Below are 21343 nucleotides of genomic sequence, written 5' to 3' on the forward strand. Positions count from 1 at the left end.
CCTCCCAAACCTGGAGCTGACACGAGCCACTTCTATTGAAGAGCAGGCTGGAAAAGTGTGTATGCCATGCAGAATTTGTGCTGTATGATTTCCCCCCTGTATACAGAAGCCATCAGCTCATCACTGAGTGAGAAACATCATGCGCAAAGTCACCCAGAGCCTTTCTTATCTCACTGCTGGGTGCTTTTGAAGGAGGATGCATAAGACCAATAAAAAAGGATCAGTCTCATTTGGGGGAACAGTGAAGATGTCATCTGCTGCTGGAATTATATTTGCTTTAGTTATCTAAATAATTAAGCATGTTCCTTGTGCAGCACTGTTGGGAGGGAGCCACTCGGCAGAGGGAATGCGATGGGTGGCATTTTCGTTTTTCTCAGTAACCATATGCTGCTGGTGCTAAAAATGGCTCCTTCGTATGCTCACACATCTTTCCTCTTCTTATGGCTGGTTACTTTCGCTCCCAGGCATGCGTCACACACATCTCTAAAATGGGGTTAGGGAATGTTTTGCAGCTCGAGGGTCATATTCCTTTGTGTGCAAATTTCAGGGGGCTGAAGGGTCACGGTGAGCAGAGTGAGAGGCAAAAACTTGGTTGGACCAGATGATGATGTGGCTGGAGCAATGGTGGTGGCTGTTATCTTTGTACAGTAGCCAGGGCTGCCATATTTCAAACACTGAAAATCCAGGCAGAAAGTTGGCAAAGGTGTTGAATTCTTTTTTGGGGTGTGTGTGTGTGTGTGTAAAGTTTTTAGTGTGTAAAGTTTGGAGCTATTTTTATGGGAAATTGGCAAAAACGACACTGCCAACACGGGCACCCGGATTTTCCCAGACATTTTCATTGATTTTCGTCCAGACTGCAGTATTCCATATACTGTATGTCTAGAACAGGCACGTCCAACAGGTAGATTGTGATCTACCAGTAGATCACTGGATGTCTGTGGTAGATCACTGCCAGATCACTGGCACCCCTAAAAAAAGCTCACCCCAAAATTTCCTCCTCCTTAAAAAAAGCTGAACTATGACCTGAAGCCCTAAACAAAAATGGGCCTCCCTCCTAAAAGAAGCTCAACAAGTTTGACCTAACCCCCCAAAACAGGGCTTCCCTTCCTTGAAAAAACTCAACAGCTTTGACCTGAACCCCCCAAAAGGGGGTAGATAACTCCCAGTTTTTAACTCTGTGAGTAGATCAGAGTCTCTTGGGAGGTGGTCACCCCTGATCTAGAAAATTCCGAGGAACTCAGGGTGGCATACAAGATCCTTTTTTCTCTCCCCCCCAGCTGTTATGCTTATAAAAATTGTGCAAGGTAGTTTAGGCTAAGATGCAGTAAAGTGCCCAAGGTCAAGTGAATGTCAGGTCTGAATGGGAATTTGAACCTGGGTCTCTCTAGTGCTAGTCCAACACTTTAACCAAAACACTGTCCTGTCTCTCACTATAACGGTTGCTCTTCTGGAGTAAGGTGACTAGGTAAGCACTACCGCACCCTGACTTTGTTAAATGCCTCCCAAACATACCCAATAACCCTAAATATGTTATTCTTCCTCTGCCATTACCGATTTTTGCTTGTATAATGGATGATGTTGATAATATCAGAATTTATGACTTTTGCAAAGCACCAGCAGCCATCTGTTATTGCTGCCACCACTGCCTAACATTTTTCATAGTGCTAGCCGAGTGCCAAGCACAAATCTTTCCTCACCGGGGTGAGCAACTTGTTCCGTCCATGAAAAACATCTGCGGTACACAAGGATGATGAAATGTAAAGCATTTTCAAGTCCACATTGTTCGTGCCTAAAAATATTTCTCTTCTTCTGCAAAATCCTTGACATGCTTTAGATGCTGTGACCTTTCTTTCGTGGGCGAATAACAGAACCCACAAAGCTTTGTTCAGCGTGAGCTTTAGCTTGCTTCCCGATGTTCTGAGGGATAAATAGCCTGGCAGTTAGTCCTTCAAACCTAAAACATGAAGCAAATGCTTTTCGTTTGATTGACAGGATTAATTAAGCCATTAACCACTGATCATAAAAAGTGTGGATTTCAATTAGAGCTTAATTGTTGCCATCCTTAGGAAAGAGTAATCAATACAGCTGAAACTGGGGGAGTCGCTCTCAGACAATGTGTATGAATCTTCAGTCTTCTTCGTTTTAGGCACTGAAGGAAGCTTTTCAACCTATAAATTATTTGTGTTTAGTTAAAGGAAGTACAAAATATCCTTACAGCAATCAGGCAAGGAGGTATAAGCATGCAGAAGCTGAGGGAGGGCATGGGAAATGAAGGCTGGGCATGCAACTCTCCAACAATCTAGCTGCCAGGGTTGCCACCAGTCAAGAAACCGACAATGGTACAAATAAAAGTCTACGAAGATTTGGATCAGACCAAATCTGTTGGATCAGACAAAAGATCCATTGAATCCAGCTTCCCATCACCCACAGTGGACAGGCAAATACTTTCAGTCAGCTGTGATGCAGCCAATAGCCTTTCCTGCTGCTGCTGCTACCGAAATGATTGACATTGAGTGACATTTTGCCTCTGAAACTTAGTGATCATGGTTAAAAAACAAAAAACCCCCACACATTTGGCAATAGGTCTTTTGAAGCCGAGTAAGCTGAGCAGCTGTTTAGCAGAGGGAGCATGGTGCTGGGTTTCATTCTCTCTGCTTCCATCACCCACTGAGAAGCTGATTTGTGACATCACTGACGGTCCGACAGAGGCTACACGATTGCTTTCCTGTCGACTGCAAAAAAAATCCCATTCACACCATGCATTATACCAATTTAACAGACACGGCTTCCTCTAAGGCACGGGTGTCAAACACAAGGCCCGGGGGCCAAATCCGGCCCGCCAGACCTCGTCATGTGGCCCGCCGAGCGCCCCAGCCAGCGGGACACAGCAGCGGGACCTTGCTGCTGAAGCGCCGCGCCGACAAAGCACCGACAAATAGCTGGGGCCTGTGGGTGGGGTAGAAAGGCAGCTGGAGCAGCGCTGCGTGGAGCACCCCGAGCCACAGCAGGAGAAGGAAGAGGCAGCTTGCCAGGTCAGCGCCCAGCAGCGCGGCACGGAGAGTCCCGAGCCTCTGCGACGCAGCAGTGCTCTCTAGCACTTTGAATCCTCCTCCTCCTGCCATGGCTCGGCGCCTAGAAACGGCTGCTGCTGCTGCTGCTGCTGAAGCACAGACAAAGCACCCAGCAGCGCCGCGTGGAGGAGCAGGAGGATTTAAAGTGCAGCCAGCAGCAGCAACGCTCCCAGAGACTCGGGGCGCTCCGCACGCGCTGCTGAGTGACGACCCGGCAAGCCTCCTCCTCCTCCTCCTGCCGGCTTCCAGAGACTTCGGGGCGCTCTGTGCGTGCTGCTGGGTGCCGTCCCAAGCCTCTGGGAGCTGGCAAAAGGAGGAGGAGGCTTGTCGGGTCGTCACCCAGCAGCGTGCGCAGAGCACCCCGAGTCTCTGGGAGCGTTGCTGCTGCTGGCTGCCGGAGACTCGGGGCGCTCTGCGCGCGCTGCTGGGTGACGACCCAGCAAGCCTCCTCCTCCTCCTGCCGGCTCCCAGGGGCTTGGGTCGACACCCAGCAGCGCACGCAGAGCACCCCGAGCCTCATTCAAACCAACTTTAAAGGAGAACACATTTTTTTTAAAAAAAAATCAGCAGTAACATGGTCATAAAACCACATCTAAAAAGTCTGGGGTAATACAACGTTTTCACCTGGTACCAAAAAGAAGAAAAAAAGACTCAGGTCCAGATGAACCTCTGTGCGTGCTGCTGGAACCACTTACAGTAATAATAATAAAAAGACACCCACCGAAAATAAGCCACCCTGTGTTTTTTTGACGAAAAAAAGTTATAAGACGGTGTCTTAAAAAAGGGGAAACACGGTAGGATGCTGCTTTATACTTCTGGCCCTTAAACCCTGGAACCAGGAGAACAGCTCCAGTGAGTCAACCTCAGCCAGTCCCTTTGGTGAAGGGTGGTGGCTCACTGGCAGAACATCTGTCCTGCATGCAGAAGGACCCCAGCATCTCCAGGTACCAGTAGCTCTGCAAAGCTCCTGCATGAAACCCTAGCGAGCCTCCACCACCCAGTGCAGTTACCAAAAAATCATTTTTCAATAAATTGTACAATAATTGTACATTTGAATATCTACTTGCCATTATTCTGACTATGTTAGTTATTACTTACATTATTACAAAAAACAGTAATAATTGAATGCAGTGACAATAATTTATGATAATAAAGAGTGGACACATAGTCCTACAGATACTACCGGCCCTTTGAGGGTGACCAAACTGCTGATGCGGCCCCCGATGAATTTGAGTTTGACACCCCTGCTCTAAGGAATCCTGTGAGCTGTAGTTTGTCATGAAGCTACAGTTCCCAGCACCGTTGGCAAAATGCAGTCCTCAGGATGCCCTGACTGTTGAAGTGGGAAAAGAGTTCTTTAAATGTAATGTGTGATAAAGCTGAATCAAGACTCCTGTGCCATGTTATTTTTAAGGATTTCTCATTGTGTTGGGCCTTAGTTCTTGTCGGACCTTTGGAATTCCAGATGTTGCTGAACTACAACTCCCATCAGCCCCAGCAAGCATGGGCAATGGCCAGGGATGTGTGAATTGTAGTTTAGTCACATCTGGAGGACTAAAATTTCCCCACGCTTGCTGTAAGGCCATCTGTTTTTTAAGAAAATATACAAGTATATAGTAATATAGAAATGACTAAAGTAATTAGTACCAATTAACTCATTTGTACCGTTGCCTATCCCTTTCTGAGTATAGCAAGTTGCTACTTTTTGATTGGGCTGTGGTCTAAACCACTGAGCCTCTTGGGCTTGGCGATCAGAAGGTCGGCGGTTTGAATCCTGATGACAGGGTGAGCTCCCGTTGCTCAGTCCCAGCTCCTGCCAACCTAGCAGTTTGAAAGCACACACACAAAAAGTGCAAGTAGATAAATAGGTACTGCTCTGGCGGGAAGGTAAACGGTGTTTCCATGAGCTGCTCTGGTTTCAGTGTTTCGTTATGCCAGAAGCAGCTTAGTCATGCTGGCCACATGACCCAGAAAAAGCTGTCTGCGGACAAACGCTGGCTCCTTCAGCCTATAAAGCGAGATGAGTGCCGCAACCCAAGGGTCATCTGCGACTAGACTTAACTGTCAGGGGTCCTTTACCTTTACCTTTTTACTTTTTGATTATTCAACAGGTTTATTGAAATCAAGCATGTACGAATTACTAACTGAAACTTGTTGTTAGAAATACAGTATTACCTAAAGCCAAAGAGGAATTTGTAAGTTGCAATAGCTTTTATTTTAGGATTATACCTAAAAGAACAAAACCTTTAAAGAGGAGGATTTCTGCTTTCAAAAGAAATTGGAAGGCCAGTGAAATAGACAGAAATGCTAAAATGGCTTCTGTGGCTTTTCAGACATGCCAGAAGGGTGTAAGAATGCATCGTTCAAGGTTAATCGTTTTGTACAATCACAGGCAATCATGTTACAACCTGTCTTCCACTTTTCTCATTGTGCAGAAAAGATCAGAAGTGTTCTGTTAGGAGCTAGCCAAATAGGTCACAGTCCTTTTTTATTGTTGTAATTTGAAAGAGGGTAGCACGATAACACCGATAAAAATGGGGTTGAAAATGCAGATGAGTCGCTAACCAGATGGTTATGAATTATTCTGAGCAAGAAATAGCATGGAGACGTGCAGCGCAATTGAAAATGTTCCACAAGAGCAGCCTCAGTGAGGAGGAATATATGTGCCATTTGTCTCAGTCTTAGCAGCCTGGCTGAATTGCAGGGTCCCTCGGTAGACAGGGTATTTTTTTCAGCAGCCATCTAAATAGCTGAAAAGCCAAGAGAGATTGGCTTAGAGTGGGTTCGTGCAACTGTTTTTCCTAGTACAAGTTGAGAAAGATACATCCTGTGAATGCAGAGCAGCATTCCTCAACCTGATGTCATCCAGATGTTTTGGACTACAGCTCCCATCATCCCTGAAGATTAGTCCAGGCTGTCTGGGACTGATGGGAACTGGAGCCAAAAAACATCTGGAGGTCACAAAGTTGGGGAAGGCTGCCATAGAACAAAAAAATCTCTTTGTACAGATAGCTAGGTTGTTGTTTATTTTTGGTGTGTGTGTGGTATTCTAGGCTAGCATTTTCCCAGAATGTTTTCAGTTACATTGTTTCATGCCAATCCTCACCTCCACGGACCACTTAAAAGTCGCTGAGGGTGTTGGCAGACCGCTTAATGATTTTACTGCCTGTTGTAGCAATTGTGATGTGCTGTTTGGTTTTCAATTGCTTCTTTTGTTTCTTATACTGTATCTGATTGTCTCACAATTTGAATTCCAAAGAATTAAAACAAAAATACAATATAAGAAGTAAAAGAAGGAATGAAAATATAATTAATGGTCAATATTAATATTTAGTGTAGACACACTGTGGACCACTTGTAATGAAGCACATGGACAGCTGGTGGTCTTCAGACCACAGTTTGGGAACCCCTGGATTCTTGCCCTCCCCTCAGATGTCAAGGAAATAAGCAACTATCTGACTTTTAGAAGGTATCTGAAGGCGGTCCTGTTTAGGGAAGTTTTTAATGTTTGATGATGATGATGATGAAATCGTAATAATAAAAACCCAAAGGCAGTAGCCAGCTGTCAGGCCATCAGTGTTGAAGTAAGTTTCAGCTGCCAGGCTGGCTAATTTCTGTACATGCAATGGGGAGAATGACATCTTGCCCATTGCCTCAGGCTGTAAAATATATTGGGCTGGCCCTGTTCACTAAGAAGATGAAGATTTATGGCATTTCTTATGGCATTTGACGGGGGGCAATGTTTAATGTTTTACCATTTTTTATGTGTTGTAAGGCGCCCAGAGTGGCGAGGGAAAACCATCCAGATGGGTGGGGTATAAATAATAAAATTATTTTAAAAATTATTATTATTATTATTATCTCAAACTATTTATTTTTTGTCATTCCTTTCCACAAACACAGACTTTCATTACATCATATTTAATTGTGGGCAGCGAGTGAGTGGGAGAGATGGTAATCCAACTACTCTGAGTGGATTTCCTAGATCCTCTACAATACTGTATTTTCCTTTAATTCCCCTAGCAATAGATATAGCTGGCATATTTTGCCACATGACTACAGAGGAACTGCAAGCTCTGAAGGGGGCATGCGGAACAGCAGATTTAATTCCACATCTTTTGCGTGAAAATTGGACAGCGCATCTAAGCAGCAACAGCCACCTTTTGTGTGGACTTTTTCCTCGGCGAAACAAATGTTCTCATTCCTGCATGCTAGTCTTGCACAGAAGCAGGGAGAATGCACAACCTCATCACCTCCATCAGTCCTGACTTTACGACTGTGGAAGATGAGGCTTTAAAAATTGCATTGGGGTGGTGAGGCATTTTCCCAGTCTCTCATTGTGTCAAGGTAAAGCCCTTGCCAACACTTCTTTCCACCTGAGGAAGTTGTTGAGAGTCACTCTGAATGTCCATTTTTCACAGGCACCTAGCTGTGTTTTGTGAGCGGAACGAAAAAGTTTTCAGATTTATGTTCAATGCTGGGCAGACCTGGCTCCCAATGATCTGTAACACTCAAGGTGCCCTGTGGGATCCATGTATTAATTATTTTATGACATACAGAGCGGGATAGAGGAGGATTTCATTTCCTTTGGTGGGAAATCGAAACAGCCCATGCCATGCGAGATTTATATGTCGCCATATTTCCAGCATAGTCGGGAACTAGGCACTCATTTAAAAGCACAATTCTAACTGATTTAGACTTTTATTAGCTTTCCTTGCCTTTCTTTAATTTTTAATTTTAGATTGTAAGCTCCTCAAGGCAGGGATGTAACATTTTCTTCTGTATTTGTGATATACATAACCATAATTTGCTGTGGATATGTAGAAGCAGGCTGCTGTTTATGTTGCCACAGCTACACATAACACAAGTGTGATATTCTTGGTCGAAGGCTCAATTTGGTCTTAATGATATTAGCTTTATTGCTTCCCCCTCTGGGTTATAATATGCAGGACTCTTTGAGGGATTTAATGCTCTGTTCTGGAGGTGGAGAATGCTTCTCAACCCAAGAGCTTTATTCCCTTTGGGGTGGCCCCTAAACAACCCAGGTGCAGACTTTTGTAATATAGCACCCTGTGCAAGGCAAAAAATTGATGCCTCCAAATGGATCTTCTTGATTATGGGTCATCTCAATTTTGCACCCCCTTACCTCAGTGCACTAGGGACCCAGGTGGCGCTGTGGTTAAACCACTGAGCCTAGGGCTTGCTGATCAGAAGGTCGGCGGTTCAAATCCCTGTGACGGGGTGAGCTCCCGTTGCTTGGTCTCAGCTCCTGCCAACCTAGCAGTTCGAAAGCACATCAAAATGCAAGTAGATAAATAGGAACCGCTATAGCGGGAAGGTAAACGGCGTTTCAGTGTGCTGCTCTGGTTCGCCAGAAGCGGCTTTGTCATGCTGGCCACATGACCTGGAAGCTGTACACCAGCTCCCTCGGCCAATAATGCGAGATGAGCGCGCAACCCCAGAGTCGGTCACGACTGGACCTAATGGTCAGGGGTCCCTTTACCTTTACCTCAGTGCACTATGTGGGGGAAGCTCCCATACCCCCCCCCCAAAATCTGGTGCTGAGCAACCGCATGCCATTTGTGGGTGGGGCCAGAGACAAAAGTGGTAGAACAACAAATGCCAGCTTTGCATTTGGGCATCAGGCTAGCTTCTGCACATACAGTGGTACCTTGGTTCTTGAATGGCTAAGTTGTCAAGCAAATTGGCTCCTAAATGCTGCAAACCTGGAAGTAAGTGTTCTGGTTTGTGAATGATTTTCGGAAGCCGAACGTCCAATGCAGCTTCTGCTTGAGTGCAGGAAGCTCCTGCAGTCAATTGGAAGCTGTGCCTTGGTTTTTGAACTGTTTTGGGAGTCCAATGAACTCCCAGAACGGATTAGGTTCGAGAACCAAGGTACCACTGTACTCATAAATTCCTCTTTATTCTCCCCCCCCCAGACAACTGGGCAAGAGGCATGACCAGAATTCAAGGTCAACATTCCAGCCAGCCAAAAACACCCAAGGAGGGTTCAAAGCAGGGTCATTGAAGGTCATGGCCTACGGGGAAGTGTGAGGAGCTTCCCAAAGGCAGATCCCACAGGTCTAAGGTTGCCCAGCCCCATTCGACCCATTGCTTATAGAGATTGTATTGTAGATTATCATGATGGTCAGTACGAGCATGTTATCTAATACTTTACTGTTCAAAATCTTCCCCAGCTACCCTTTGTAGAGGATGGGTACCATTTTTTCCACAACGGGATGTCCAAGGGTCGGAGGCGGCGCAGCCTTCAGCACCATCTTCGCTTAGAAAAAGACCCCAGGGTAAGTTGTCTCTTAATGGTTTCCCATCTTATAGGCACAATTTGAAATCAAATGTTTGACATGGGCTATAAGGAGGCGAAAGATCCCCCTCTGTGCCCAAAGCCTTGACGAGCCACTGCCAATTTGAATGGATGGGTTAGAGTCAGACAATTGGCCCATCAATATAAGGCAGCTTTACATGAAAAATATGGCATCATTTCCACGTGGAGGGAATATCACCCTACATGTCAAATTCATGAATTATAGGGACAGAAATACCTAAATTGTATAGAAAATTATTTATGTATGCTACTACAGCAGCAAGAATGTTACTTGCCCAAAAGTCCCAGTAAAGGAAGAATGGATACAAAAACTTATGCAATATGCAGAAATGGCGAAACTTATCCGAAGAATAAGAAATCAAGACAGCGAACTTTTTATAAAAGAATGGAAATGATTTATTGAATATTTACAGATAAATTGTAAACAGATAAAAACATTAGCAGGATTCGTGTAATAACCTGCAGTTTATAAGAGTATATTTACAGTAGATAATTAAATGAGCAAATTAAATGAAGTTGGATATGCAGAAGACATTAAAAAATAAATTTAAGAAACCCCAGAAAGAGGGGGAAGGAAGTCAAATTTTGGAATGTCAAATTGATTGTAAAACTAATGAACGGTATAAATTTAAAAGGAAATAAAAAAAACTAAAAAATAATAATTCAGGAAATCTGCTCCGTGATCCACAACAACTTCATCTATGTAAATACAGTATCCTCTTTCGTTTATGACATTGATATCCTTTCTTTCCCTCCAAGGAGCTCAAGGCAACTTTCACAGTTATCTTTTCCTCCATTTTAACCACACAACAAGCGTGCGAGGATGGTTCTGTTGAGAGTTGGTCAAAGGTCATCCACTGAGCTTCATGGCTGAGTGGGGTCTTGCCTCTCTCCAGCCTAACACTGCAACCACTGCACCGCATTGGCTCAGACTATCTTGGTCTAAGAAAGCTGCCCTTTAATTGTGACCATCTTGACCAGGCATCCCCAAACTTTGGCCCTCCAGATGTTTTGGACAATTACCATCTTCCCCGACCACTGGTCCTGATAGCTAGGGATCATGGGAGTTGTAGGCCAAAACATCTGGAGGGCCGCAGTTTGGGGATGCTTGATCTTGACAATCTTAAGTAATTATTTCTACAAAGGTTCAAGCTGCATAATGCTATGCAATTACAACTTGGTATGTCCATTGTCAGAATGGATCACTCATAGACAGAATGGGTCATTAATGGGTTTGGTTGGATGGTTCTGAGGGTCATTGGTAAGCCAATTGCTACTCCAATTAAACACTTTCCTGTGTGTGAATTGTTCCATGAGTCCACCTCCTGGATGCAAAATGTGATTTGTGGCAGAATGCTCATGGATGTGGATGATCACTGTTGTCAAGAGAACTGGGTTTATACTAAAATACCTTTCATAGAGTAGATCTGAAGACTCACTACTCTCTTTCCCTGAGAATGAACTTGTGTAAATTGTGTAAAGTGAATTGTGAAGGGTAGCTCAGCATAGCATTTGTCCCTTAAAGAATCTCCTGAACAGAAGCCATTGATTCTATTTTCACATACCCGTTTTACTTTCATAACAATTTACTATTTCATTATCACTTGGTCATCCGTTTAAAGATTTGCTTTGAGCACAATTAAATTGACCAATTCCAGAAAAAGGAAAGTGACAGGTGAAGCCAAATATTCTCACGTATGGTTATTTATGTTAGGTCATTCAAGATCCAGAGCTGATCTTTATTGCATAAGTTCTGGTGTCTGCAACTTGATCTCATATGTTCTCACAGATTAGTTATCGCCTTTGAATTGTATAATTTGAACAATCATAGAATTGTAGAGTTGGAAAGGGACCACAAGGATCATCTAATCAACCCCCCTGCAATGCCAGAATCTTTTGCCCAACAGGGAGCTTGAACCCACAACCATGAAATTTAGAATCTCCTCTAACCCAACTGCTCTACGAACTGCTCTACCAGCCTAAGCCCCTGGCAGTCAATTAAATTCATTAATTCCAGAAAAAGGAAAGCCACAGATAAATTGGCTTAAATGCAGGTACGCTTGATAGCAGCAGGGTATGTTTTAATGAAGCCTGCATCCTTTCCCAAGAACACAAACAATTTCAAGATTGAAAGATAAATATAAAATTATACCAGTTTTTTTTTTTTACCCCTCTTCAGAGACAGACTGAAATATCTCTGAGGAGGTCAGGGATATACCGTAATAGCTGGAATAGTGACTTTGTTGGATATCTGTGAGTTTGAGACTTAGAAATTTTTCTCTGGCATTTCTTCCAACACATTTACGTGGAAAAGAAGAAAGCATAAAATAGATGAAGTGTACAGAGAAAAGGTCCGTAGGGCCATGATGGAACTGGATCCATAATTTACACATGATACTTCCATGGGAAGAAAAAGAAACTAATAATCAATGCCGAAGCTGGAACAGGGAATAAATGAAGGCTAGAAATTCACACTATTGCACTTCTCCAGCAGCGAGGCACAATGAGACCCCAGCCTGCATAGCACTGATTTATACAGCTTTAATATTGGACTAGACAGGAGAAGATCATTCTATTCCTTTTACAATAACCAAAAGCCATTATTGGAGGCGAAGAGCTAAATATCACCTGGCATTTCTATTCCTGTGAGGAGTTAGAGAAAATGAAAATACAACAAAATACACAAAGAACCACAAGCTTCCGTAGATGATTCTTAACAAGAGTGGTTTTTCTCTTGCTCCAGGCCATTTGATCCTGTATGCTACAAGATCAATTGTTCATTTTCTTCTTTGGCTTGTCCATTACCGGTTTGCCTCCTCCTGCACCTTTTCTCCAAATTTCTTTTCCAGGAAATCTACAAAGTTAAGACCTGGCTGCTCTGCCTGAAAACGTAACATAACTAAAAAGCTACAGTTCCAAAGACCTCCCCTTGCCCAATGGAACTTGATGGAGCTGTGTGGCCCCCACTGCGTCTAATGTCTCTAGGGCTGGGGGAGAAATCTCATTCAGTTCGCATTGGGAGGTGAACCTACCCAGCTCTCACATTCGGAAGCAATGCAAGAACTGAAACACAGCCAATCATTTGAAATTAGGACTTCTACGAATTTTGCAATGCAGTTTTCCAGCCAAGTTCTGTGTCCAAAAACACAGAAACTGGGGCAAGGTGCAGCACTGGATTTAGGGCAGTGTGAGTACAAAATTTAGAAGATCCACAATTGAGAAGATCCATTTGGGTGTGCCAAATTTGGCCTTGCATAGGGCACCATATGACAAAAGTTTACCAAAGTCTGCTCCTGAAAGTGTGCACTAAAAAAATGCATATACTCATGAAAATTACAAACAAAGATGAAGAGTAGGGGAAGTTGTCAAAATGTGTGTATTAGGCTGAAGTTGCATACAGATGTTTATAGTAGGGGAAATTTGCAGTAAAACTCTGGTGGATTTTCATGAGAACTTTTTTTAAAAAAAATTCCAAGTAAGGTGGCAAGGCCGAGAACTGTATTTAAGACTGAAAGGATGAGTAACTGAAATAAAGCAAATTTGACAGGTTCACCTATTGCTACCTGCTGTACACTACTGCTAGCACAGAACAGGTAGATTCCTGTATTTGTATGGATCTTGCACAGTGATTGGGCCCAGATCAGACTTGATGCTGGCATGTGATGGCAGTGGGTCCAGCTCATCCTCTTCCCACCCTCAAAACCCTGTGTTTCAGAGCTTTCTGCTGCCATTAAGGACCCCACCTGTGGCACTTTGGCTCACTTGTTCAGCAGGCGGATGGTGGCAGCTGGTGGAGGGCTGGTGACGGGATCTATAACCACTCGCACCCTAGCAGGAGGAGGATTTGGCTCATGGATTCCCTATAAGAGTTCCCTAAGGAGAGTTTCCCTCTCATTAGCTGCCTCCACAGAACCCTCAAGCTGCTTTTGAAACTGGGTTTTTAAAACTGGTGTAGGTTAGGACATCAATCCTGTATGCACCATTACCTAGGGAAAAGTTTCACTGAATTCAGTAGGACTCATTTTTGAGTGGACCTGTATAGGATTGTGCTATCCCTGAGTCAAGGCAAAAGATAGCCAAATTTAGCAGTCTTTTGGAATTTAGCAATCTGTTGGAACTAACAGGTTGTCACAGTTTAACTACACACAGTAGATTTCAATTGCTTCTGCCTATTGCGCTCCAAAATTATTCTATATTTATTTGCTTATTTATTGAATTGATATCCCACTCTGCATCCTGAAGGAGTCCAGGGCAATGGATGTTCATGAAGCATATCCCTGCGAGTAACATGATGCTTAGATTAGTAGAATTCTAAAGCAAAATTTCTGCAGTTATGTTAGATCATTCAAGATCCCGAGCTAACTTTTATTGCATAAATTCTGATGTCTGCAGCTTGGTCAGCAAATGTTCTCACAGATTAGTTCTCTCCTTTGAATTGTATAATTTGAACAATTGCAGAGTTGGAAGGGGCCACAATCTTTTGCCCAACATGGAGCTTGAACTCACGACCCTGAGATTAAGAGTCCCATGTTCTACCAACTGAGCTATTCCAGCCTAAGCCCCTGGCATTCTCTGCATTAAAAATCTAGCAATTACCCACTTAAGTTGTTTCATGCATAGCACAAGGTCTGCTTGCACAATGGGGCATCTCCCCCTTTTGTGCTGCACACCCCCTTAATCTTCTCAGGATGGTTGAGGGAAACCCCACAACAGAGGGGGGGGGGGAAGTTCTGTTATGAAGTGGATCTTATTCTTAGGCACTTACTCGACTTAGGACTACACTGAATTCCATCCTTCGGTTTTCCTTGTGAGTAGCATGTTAGGGGGACCATCAGCCCATCAGCCCATCAGCCCACCACCCACCCCCACCACCCTCTGTATATACATAAGGGTCTGACTCTTCTGTTTCAAGTGTATCTGAAGAAGTGTGCATGCACACGAAAGCTCATACCAAAATAAAAACTTAGTTGGTCTTTAAGGTGCTACTGAAGGAATTTTTTTATTTTGCTTCGACTCAGACCAACACGGCTACCTACCTGTAACTAGAACTGTGTGTGTGTGTGTGTGTGTGTGTGTGTGTGTGTGTGTGTATGTATGTATTCAGAATCTGTCTTCTGCTAAATGAATTGGAACTTAATTCAAATAGTTGTAGAAAAAATAGTTAGCAGGCTGCATGTGTATGAAGCATCCATAGGGGAATAACCAGGATATACAAATAGCCAAGCAAATTTGGATTATTAAGCTAAAGAATTCCGTTAACAAGAGCCCTTCTTGTCATTTTCTTGTTTTTCAGTGTTTTGAGATGTTTAAAGTGACTCAGCATAAACTCCTGCCAATAGGAAAGGAGTTACAATTTGATTGCATAGAAACGTTTTTGCCCAAATAACCCCCCACCCGTACTTAAGTGTAAAATGGAAAAAAAACCCTGTTTTTTAATATACACATTCTTTGAGCTAGAATGGCTTGGTAACAGTCTCCTGCCGAGGCACACTCTGTTTTGTATTGTTACATGATTGCTATATGTACACAAAAGTTAACAATGTGCAAATGTGTTTAAAATTGCTTTTTTTTATTATTTAGTGGTGTGTGTGGATAGAAAACACAATCTTCCCGGAAATAGCTGAGAACTGAATGTCAATTTGAAAGACCTTCAGAACCTAGGAGTCTGCCTTGTGCCAAGTCAGACCATTCATTATCGACAAAATGACTGCCCATGGTTTTTCAGGGTTTCAGAACCTATCTGGAGATGCTGAGGATTGAACCGGGAATCTTCTGCATGCAAAGCAGATGCTCTGCCACAGAACTATGGTCCTTCTTTGTGCCTCACAGAAGATCATTCTCTTTTTAGTAAGCTGAAGCCAGTTTATTCATAAGCAGCTTTCCCATTCCTCCTAGCCATAGGCAAAGATAGAGCCTTATGCTGACACTCTGCATGTGTGTGCAGATGAAAGCCTGCATCTGTGAGCATGTTTTGGGATTGTGTCTGTCGACTTCCACATTGTAAATTCACCGGCTCAGGAGATGATCCATGCAAAACATCCCAATACGCCTTGGCTCAGTACATCTGCAATGTTGACTTTCCCACTTTTCAGTTCACATGAATCTATGTGCATTGGGAAGTATATGTATAATTCAGGCATGGGCTGATCAATCTATTGACAACTTATGTGCATCAAGGTAAATGGTAAAGGACCCCTGGACCGTTAAGTCCAGTCAAAGGCGACTATGGGGTTGCGACGCTCATCTCGCTTTCAGGCCAAGGGAGCCAGTGTTTGTCCACAGACAGCTTTCTGGGTCATGTGCCCAGCATGAGTAAGCGGCTTCTGGCGCAACAGGACACCGTGACAGATGCCAGAGCTCATGGAAATGCCTCCCGCTGCAGCGCTACCTATTTATCTACTTGTACTGGTGTGCTTTCAAACTGCTAGGTTGGCAGAACAACAGGAGCTCACCCCGTCATGGGGATTCGAACCGCCAACCTTCTGATCGGCAAGCCCAAGAGGCTTAGTGGTTTAGACCAGTGTTTCTCAACCAGTGTGCCTCCAGATGTTTTGGGACTACAACTCCCATCATCCCTAGCTAGCAAGACCAGTGGTCAGGAATGATGGGAGTTGTAGTCCCAAAACATCTGGAGGCACACTGGTTGAGAAACACTGGTTTAGACCACAGTGCCACCCGCATCTCCCCCCCCAAAACACAGATGAAAGTTCATGCTATATTTAATGCTTTTAAAATACAAAATATGCATTTATGCATGCATTTTGCCATGAACGATTTCTACCCATTTAATCCTAAAATGCACAGGTTTGTACTTCCATAATGGTGGGCTTCTGATAATACAGCCATACTTAGCAAACAATTGCTGCTTCCCCGGATCATTAGTTTTATTTATCCCCCCCACCCCCGGTCTTGTTTTGTTTTTGTATTTTAAATGGTACATTTTGGGAATCAGGTCTGAACTATAACCAAAGACAGGTCTCGCTAGGATGGCTCAACTCACAGTGATCACAGGCAGGCATGACTTGGAGCGCATTTCCACCTAGTGCTGAATAGCGGCACAAACTGTACACTGGGGCAACCCTAAAAAGAGACAATTAAGCAGTAAGGTAATTGAAATCAATATTGAATAAGGGTGTGGGAGCCAAGCTATGTGCAGAGCAGTCTTGCTTGCCTATAGATCAGAAAGCCTTGCTTTGCAGGGTGGTATAATGTTTACTGCTAGCCTACTGATCAAATCAAAACTTGTTTCGCTGTCATATTTGTTATGTCGGCAGTGCGCAATGCATTCAGAGGGGAAAGTGTGGCATTTTGCTGCCACTGGAGTGTTGTGTATCCGAGCCTCTGTTTCTGTGGTGTTTCGTTTATTTCCCCCTTTCTCTTAGGTACCTTTTCTGTTAGCAACATGTTCCATCCGTACTCTTTAAGAACTGTGGTTCGAGCCCTTATCACCCAAGTTCCCTCTGCAAATAGCCCACAGAGCTCAGGGCGATGGTGGCCTGCCTGTGACGTTTTTGGAAAGTCGGGTTCTCGACATGTAGAAAGTGGAGATTCCTCTACAGTTGCAACGCATGGGGTCTGTTATGAAATGTAATTGTCAGAAAGGAAAGGAAGATTAGCTCCAGGGTGCACCTTGGTAAAATAGTGCCCTGTGGAAAGCCAAAATTTGACTCCCCCAGCCCTTGAGGTGCCCCTCCCCCCAAGCTGGGTAAGAGAGGCATGGGCTTTGGGAAGGAGATGTGAGGTTCTGGCAGGGTCCTTCCCCTAGAGCAGGCACCCCCAAACTGCGGCCCTCCAGATGTTTTGGCCTACAACTCCCATGATCCCTAGCCACCAGGACCAGTGGTCAGGGAAGATGGGGATTGTAGTACAAAACATCTGGAGGGCTGCAGTTTGGGGATGCCTGCCCTAGAGCATGGGTAGGCAAACTAAGGCCCAGTAGCCGGATCCGACCCAATCTCCTTCTCAATCCGGCCCCTGGACAGTCCGGGAATCAGCGTGTTTTTACATGAGTAGAATATGTCCTTTTATTTAAAATGCATCTCTGGGTTATTTGTGGGGCCTGCCTGGTGTTTTTTACATGAGTAGAATGTGTGCTTTTATTTAAAATGCATCTCTGGGTTATTTGTGGGGCCTGCCTGGTGTTTTTACATGAGTAGAATGTGTGCTTTTATTTAAAATGCATCTCTGGGTTATTTGTGGGGCCTGCCTGGTGTTTTTACATGAGTAGAATGTTGCTGTACATATGTCCTGATTTCATTTCAAGCTCAGGCCCTAAAATAGTCAGAAATTCAAACTAAACCACAATTAAGCTCTGGATCGAGGAATTGTTGCTAGTAAGCATCATAGAGATTATTTTATTGTCAGGTGCACTGACTAGTGTGGGAAAGCTTGACAGCGCAGTCTTAACTTCACACCATACAATCAACATGCAAAGTGTTATTGTTTGTGCTGCTCCAAATCTCAATATTTAATGTTTACCTTCCTTTTGCATGGAACGGGAAGGCATTAGTCAGTGTGTGTGACTTATTTCTGCTTAGCATTGTCATGAAGCTGACGGCAGAACAAGAGAGAAATAAAACTCCTCAAACTGCAGCCACAATCTGAATTTGAAATGTTGCGGACCTGACCTTAAATACTCAATTCACACTACTTTTCTGCAATGGCAAAAAAAGGTATGTGCAGATGAAACCAAACCTGAAATCGCTTGGGGATTGAGTATCCCCAGGTCTAATTATATGTGGATGCTACAGGTCTTGTCGCAAAATAAGGCAGCAGATGACTATTTGGCTGGGGTGTTATATAACACTGCAGTGTTTTGCCGAAGAATCGCTGGGTCCCTCCCCCCTATCCCTTTTGAGCAGAGGGCTAACTCTTTGTTTCCTCTCTTGTTCTTCTACAACCAACACGAGTGAACAGCCTGACCAGAAAATAAGGACTCTGGTCTGGATGTAACATACTGAATGCTGTGACAGATGAAACTCACGATGATGATTCTGCTGTGTTTTTGCAGGATTATTTTTTAAAGGAAAAAAGCTCATTGCAGGCAGATGCACCAAGACAAGTGTTAATAATTGAGGCGTTGGGGACTGTTTTCATAGATTTCCACATGCTTGGATTATAAATTTACAGGAGATGAAACAGAGAATCTCTGCCCAGGAGATGAAGCATCTGAAGTGGGTAAAGGACAGAGCAGAGCTATGAGCCAGCAAGCCCTCTAGCTTAAAGCCATAATTTATGCCATGAATCATTAGCGAGCCTTAGGCAAGCCATGATTCTTTCAAGTCAACCCACACCTATATTAAAGGGAAGGAGGATATACTGTAGATAGGATTGGTCAGAAAATGTTCTTTGTAGCAGTTATGGGGAAAGGCTGTAGCTACATGGTAGAGCATCTGGCTTGCAGGCAGAAGGTCCCATATCCGATCCCTGACATATCCAGGGAGGCCTGCATAAAACCCTGCCAGCCCGTGTAGACAGTACTGGCATAGATGGGCCCAATGGTTGCCTGACTTGGGAGAAGGCAGCTTCCTATCTTCTTCTTCTTTTTTATTTAAATTGTTTGGTTTTCAGATCAATCACATGTCCACTAAACTACAAGTGTTATTCCAGTCCTACTAACAGTTTTAACTGTTTACAGTGCTTTATAAGAAAATTTCCTTTTTAAAATTCTGGTCTTCCTGATTTCTGATTCCTCCGGTCATTTTTGCCAATTTGGCATAGTCCATCAACTTTATCTGGGGGTGGCCTAGGATGTGGTTGGTTGTCGTTGGTTGGCTGTAGTGAGAATGGGTTTTGTGTGTGAGTGGGGTGTGTGTGTTTCTGTGTATTTTTGGATCAGGTTAGCCAAATTGATTTGTATGCTGTCGGCTGATTCTTGTTGTTGTCTTGTTGGGCCCCTACAAAGTTGATGGGCGTTCACATTCAAATGGTTTGTGTGCTCTGTATCATTAGGCAGGGTGGGGCTTATGATGCTCTGCATCATTAGGCAGGGTGGGGCTTACCTGAGTCCCCCCAATATTTTATTCAAGTTGGAACCCCTGAGTCTTGCTTCTTCAATTTGCTTGTGTGGCCAGAAGCAGGGGAGGAGAACCCAAGCTATTTTATCTCATGATAACAACAGGTGGCGAAGGGCCAAAGCCCGGTGATAGAGCATCTACTTTGCACACAGAATATCTCAGGTTCAATCCTCAGTATCTCCAGGTAGGGTTTTGGAAAAGGCACCATGTCTAAAACCCTGAAGAAGTGTATGGAACATCAGTCCCTAGGGCCAAATGTGGCTCTCTAGACACCTCTATCTGTCTTGCCCGGCTGGAATTAAACTCAGACAGTGCCTTTTGCTGCCTGGATGTAGAAGGAGGTGTCGGTAGAAGCTAGCCAAATGTACAAAGGTCAAATTCACCACTCTTGACTCTGGTGTGTGCCCACCCCCCCATAGAGAATGTGGCCCTTGGTCTGAAAATGTTTATTGATTTATAAGAAGGCCCACGTGATATGTTTTGGGAAGTGCTGGAAAAAGCAGCAGCAACACTCCCAGGTCCATTTATTGTTGCAGGAAACATTTTGCAGACAACACGACATATTTTTCAGTCCAGTTGACTGTTATATTGGAAGGATGAAATAATCCAAGTGGGGGGAGGGAGTTTCCTATGGGCCAAATTGCAGTGGACAATGAGAACGATGGGGATCTTCCCTAATCTGACCAAAAGCGGGCAGTAGAGGTGCAGCCAGTGCTTCTGAATTGTCCTTCTACCTGCTGCCTTGTCATGCAAGTTCAGAGCTGGGCATTTCTCTGCTAGCTGGGCTCACTTTTGAAAACAGAGTTTGTGGGCTAAGAGCCATGAGTGAACATAGCTCTCAGTATCTCCATTTTTGTGTCCCACTGGTGCTTTAATTTGTACACACAGCCACACACACACACACACACACACAGAGAGAGAGAGAGAGAGAGCGCGCATTAAAAGCTATTGGAGCAAAGCAATGTTCCCTATGGGTGTTTGTTGATTCTCAGTTTTAACAGGATGCGTGATTTCCTCTGAGGGAGAATCTGCAAGTATTTCTTTAACTAAAGTTTGAGTTTCTTTGAAGCAGTTAAAACAAAATAAAACACAAAAACACAACCACTACTGGTCAATATTGTTGTTTCCGATTTGATTGCTTTGTGTGTGTGTGTGTGTGTGTGTGTGTGTGTGTGTACACTATATACACTATATACACTATATACATATATATATACACACATATACATACATTACACCTCCTGCAGTCAAACTGGTGCCAAAACTATTCAAACCTATTGCTCTGCTTTCCTTCGGACCACATCATTGAGGCCGGGTGTGTGTGTGTGTCTCTGCCAAGCAGTAACAAGAGATACCAGAGGTCTTGGCACTTAACCAGGGTTTGTGTTTCCTTGGGGGAAATGAGGCGTATTCCATAATATAACTTATGGAATATTCAGAATATAACTTATGGAATATGCAAAAATGGCAAAACATACCGGAAGAATAAGAAATCAAGATGACATTATTATTTTTTAAAAAAATAAAAGAATGGAAATGGTTTATTGAATATTTACATATAAATTACAAACAGATAAAAACATTGGAAGGATTATTGCAATAACTTGCAGTTTCATAAGAGTATATATTTAAAGTGGATGAATACATGAGCAAATTAAGTTAATTTGGACATGCAGAAGATATTAAAAACAAATTTAAGGAACCGCAGGAAGAGGGGGAAGGAAGTCAAGTTTTGAAATGATTGTAAATTTGAATGATTGTGAAATTAGTGAAATGTATAAAATTAGTGAAATATATAAACCTGAAAAGTATTTTTTAAAAAAAATAAAAAAAATGAGGCACAGTGGAGGCTTCGGTGTCTTAGAAATATGTTTTATCCACACACATTTACAGCTGAGATCATGGAGAGAGAG

The 21343-nt window shown here is 43.5% G+C and overlaps 1 protein-coding gene across 1 annotated transcript in view; it reads left to right on the top strand.

Annotated features, from left to right (window-relative positions):
• Positions 1-21343, top strand: part of PCSK2 (proprotein convertase subtilisin/kexin type 2) — a 104441-nt gene that overhangs the window by 20198 nt on the left and 62900 nt on the right. Inside the window, exon 2 of the mRNA XM_060272426.2 lies at positions 9269-9373. Coding sequence (XP_060128409.1) covers positions 9269-9373 — 105 coding nt within the window. The remainder of the gene's footprint in view (positions 1-9268; positions 9374-21343) is intronic.

Source organism: Zootoca vivipara, chromosome 3 (genome assembly GCF_965207765.1).
Source record: "Zootoca vivipara chromosome 3, rZooViv2.hap1.1, whole genome shotgun sequence".
NCBI classification, from domain to species: Eukaryota; Metazoa; Chordata; class Lepidosauria; order Squamata; family Lacertidae; genus Zootoca; species Zootoca vivipara.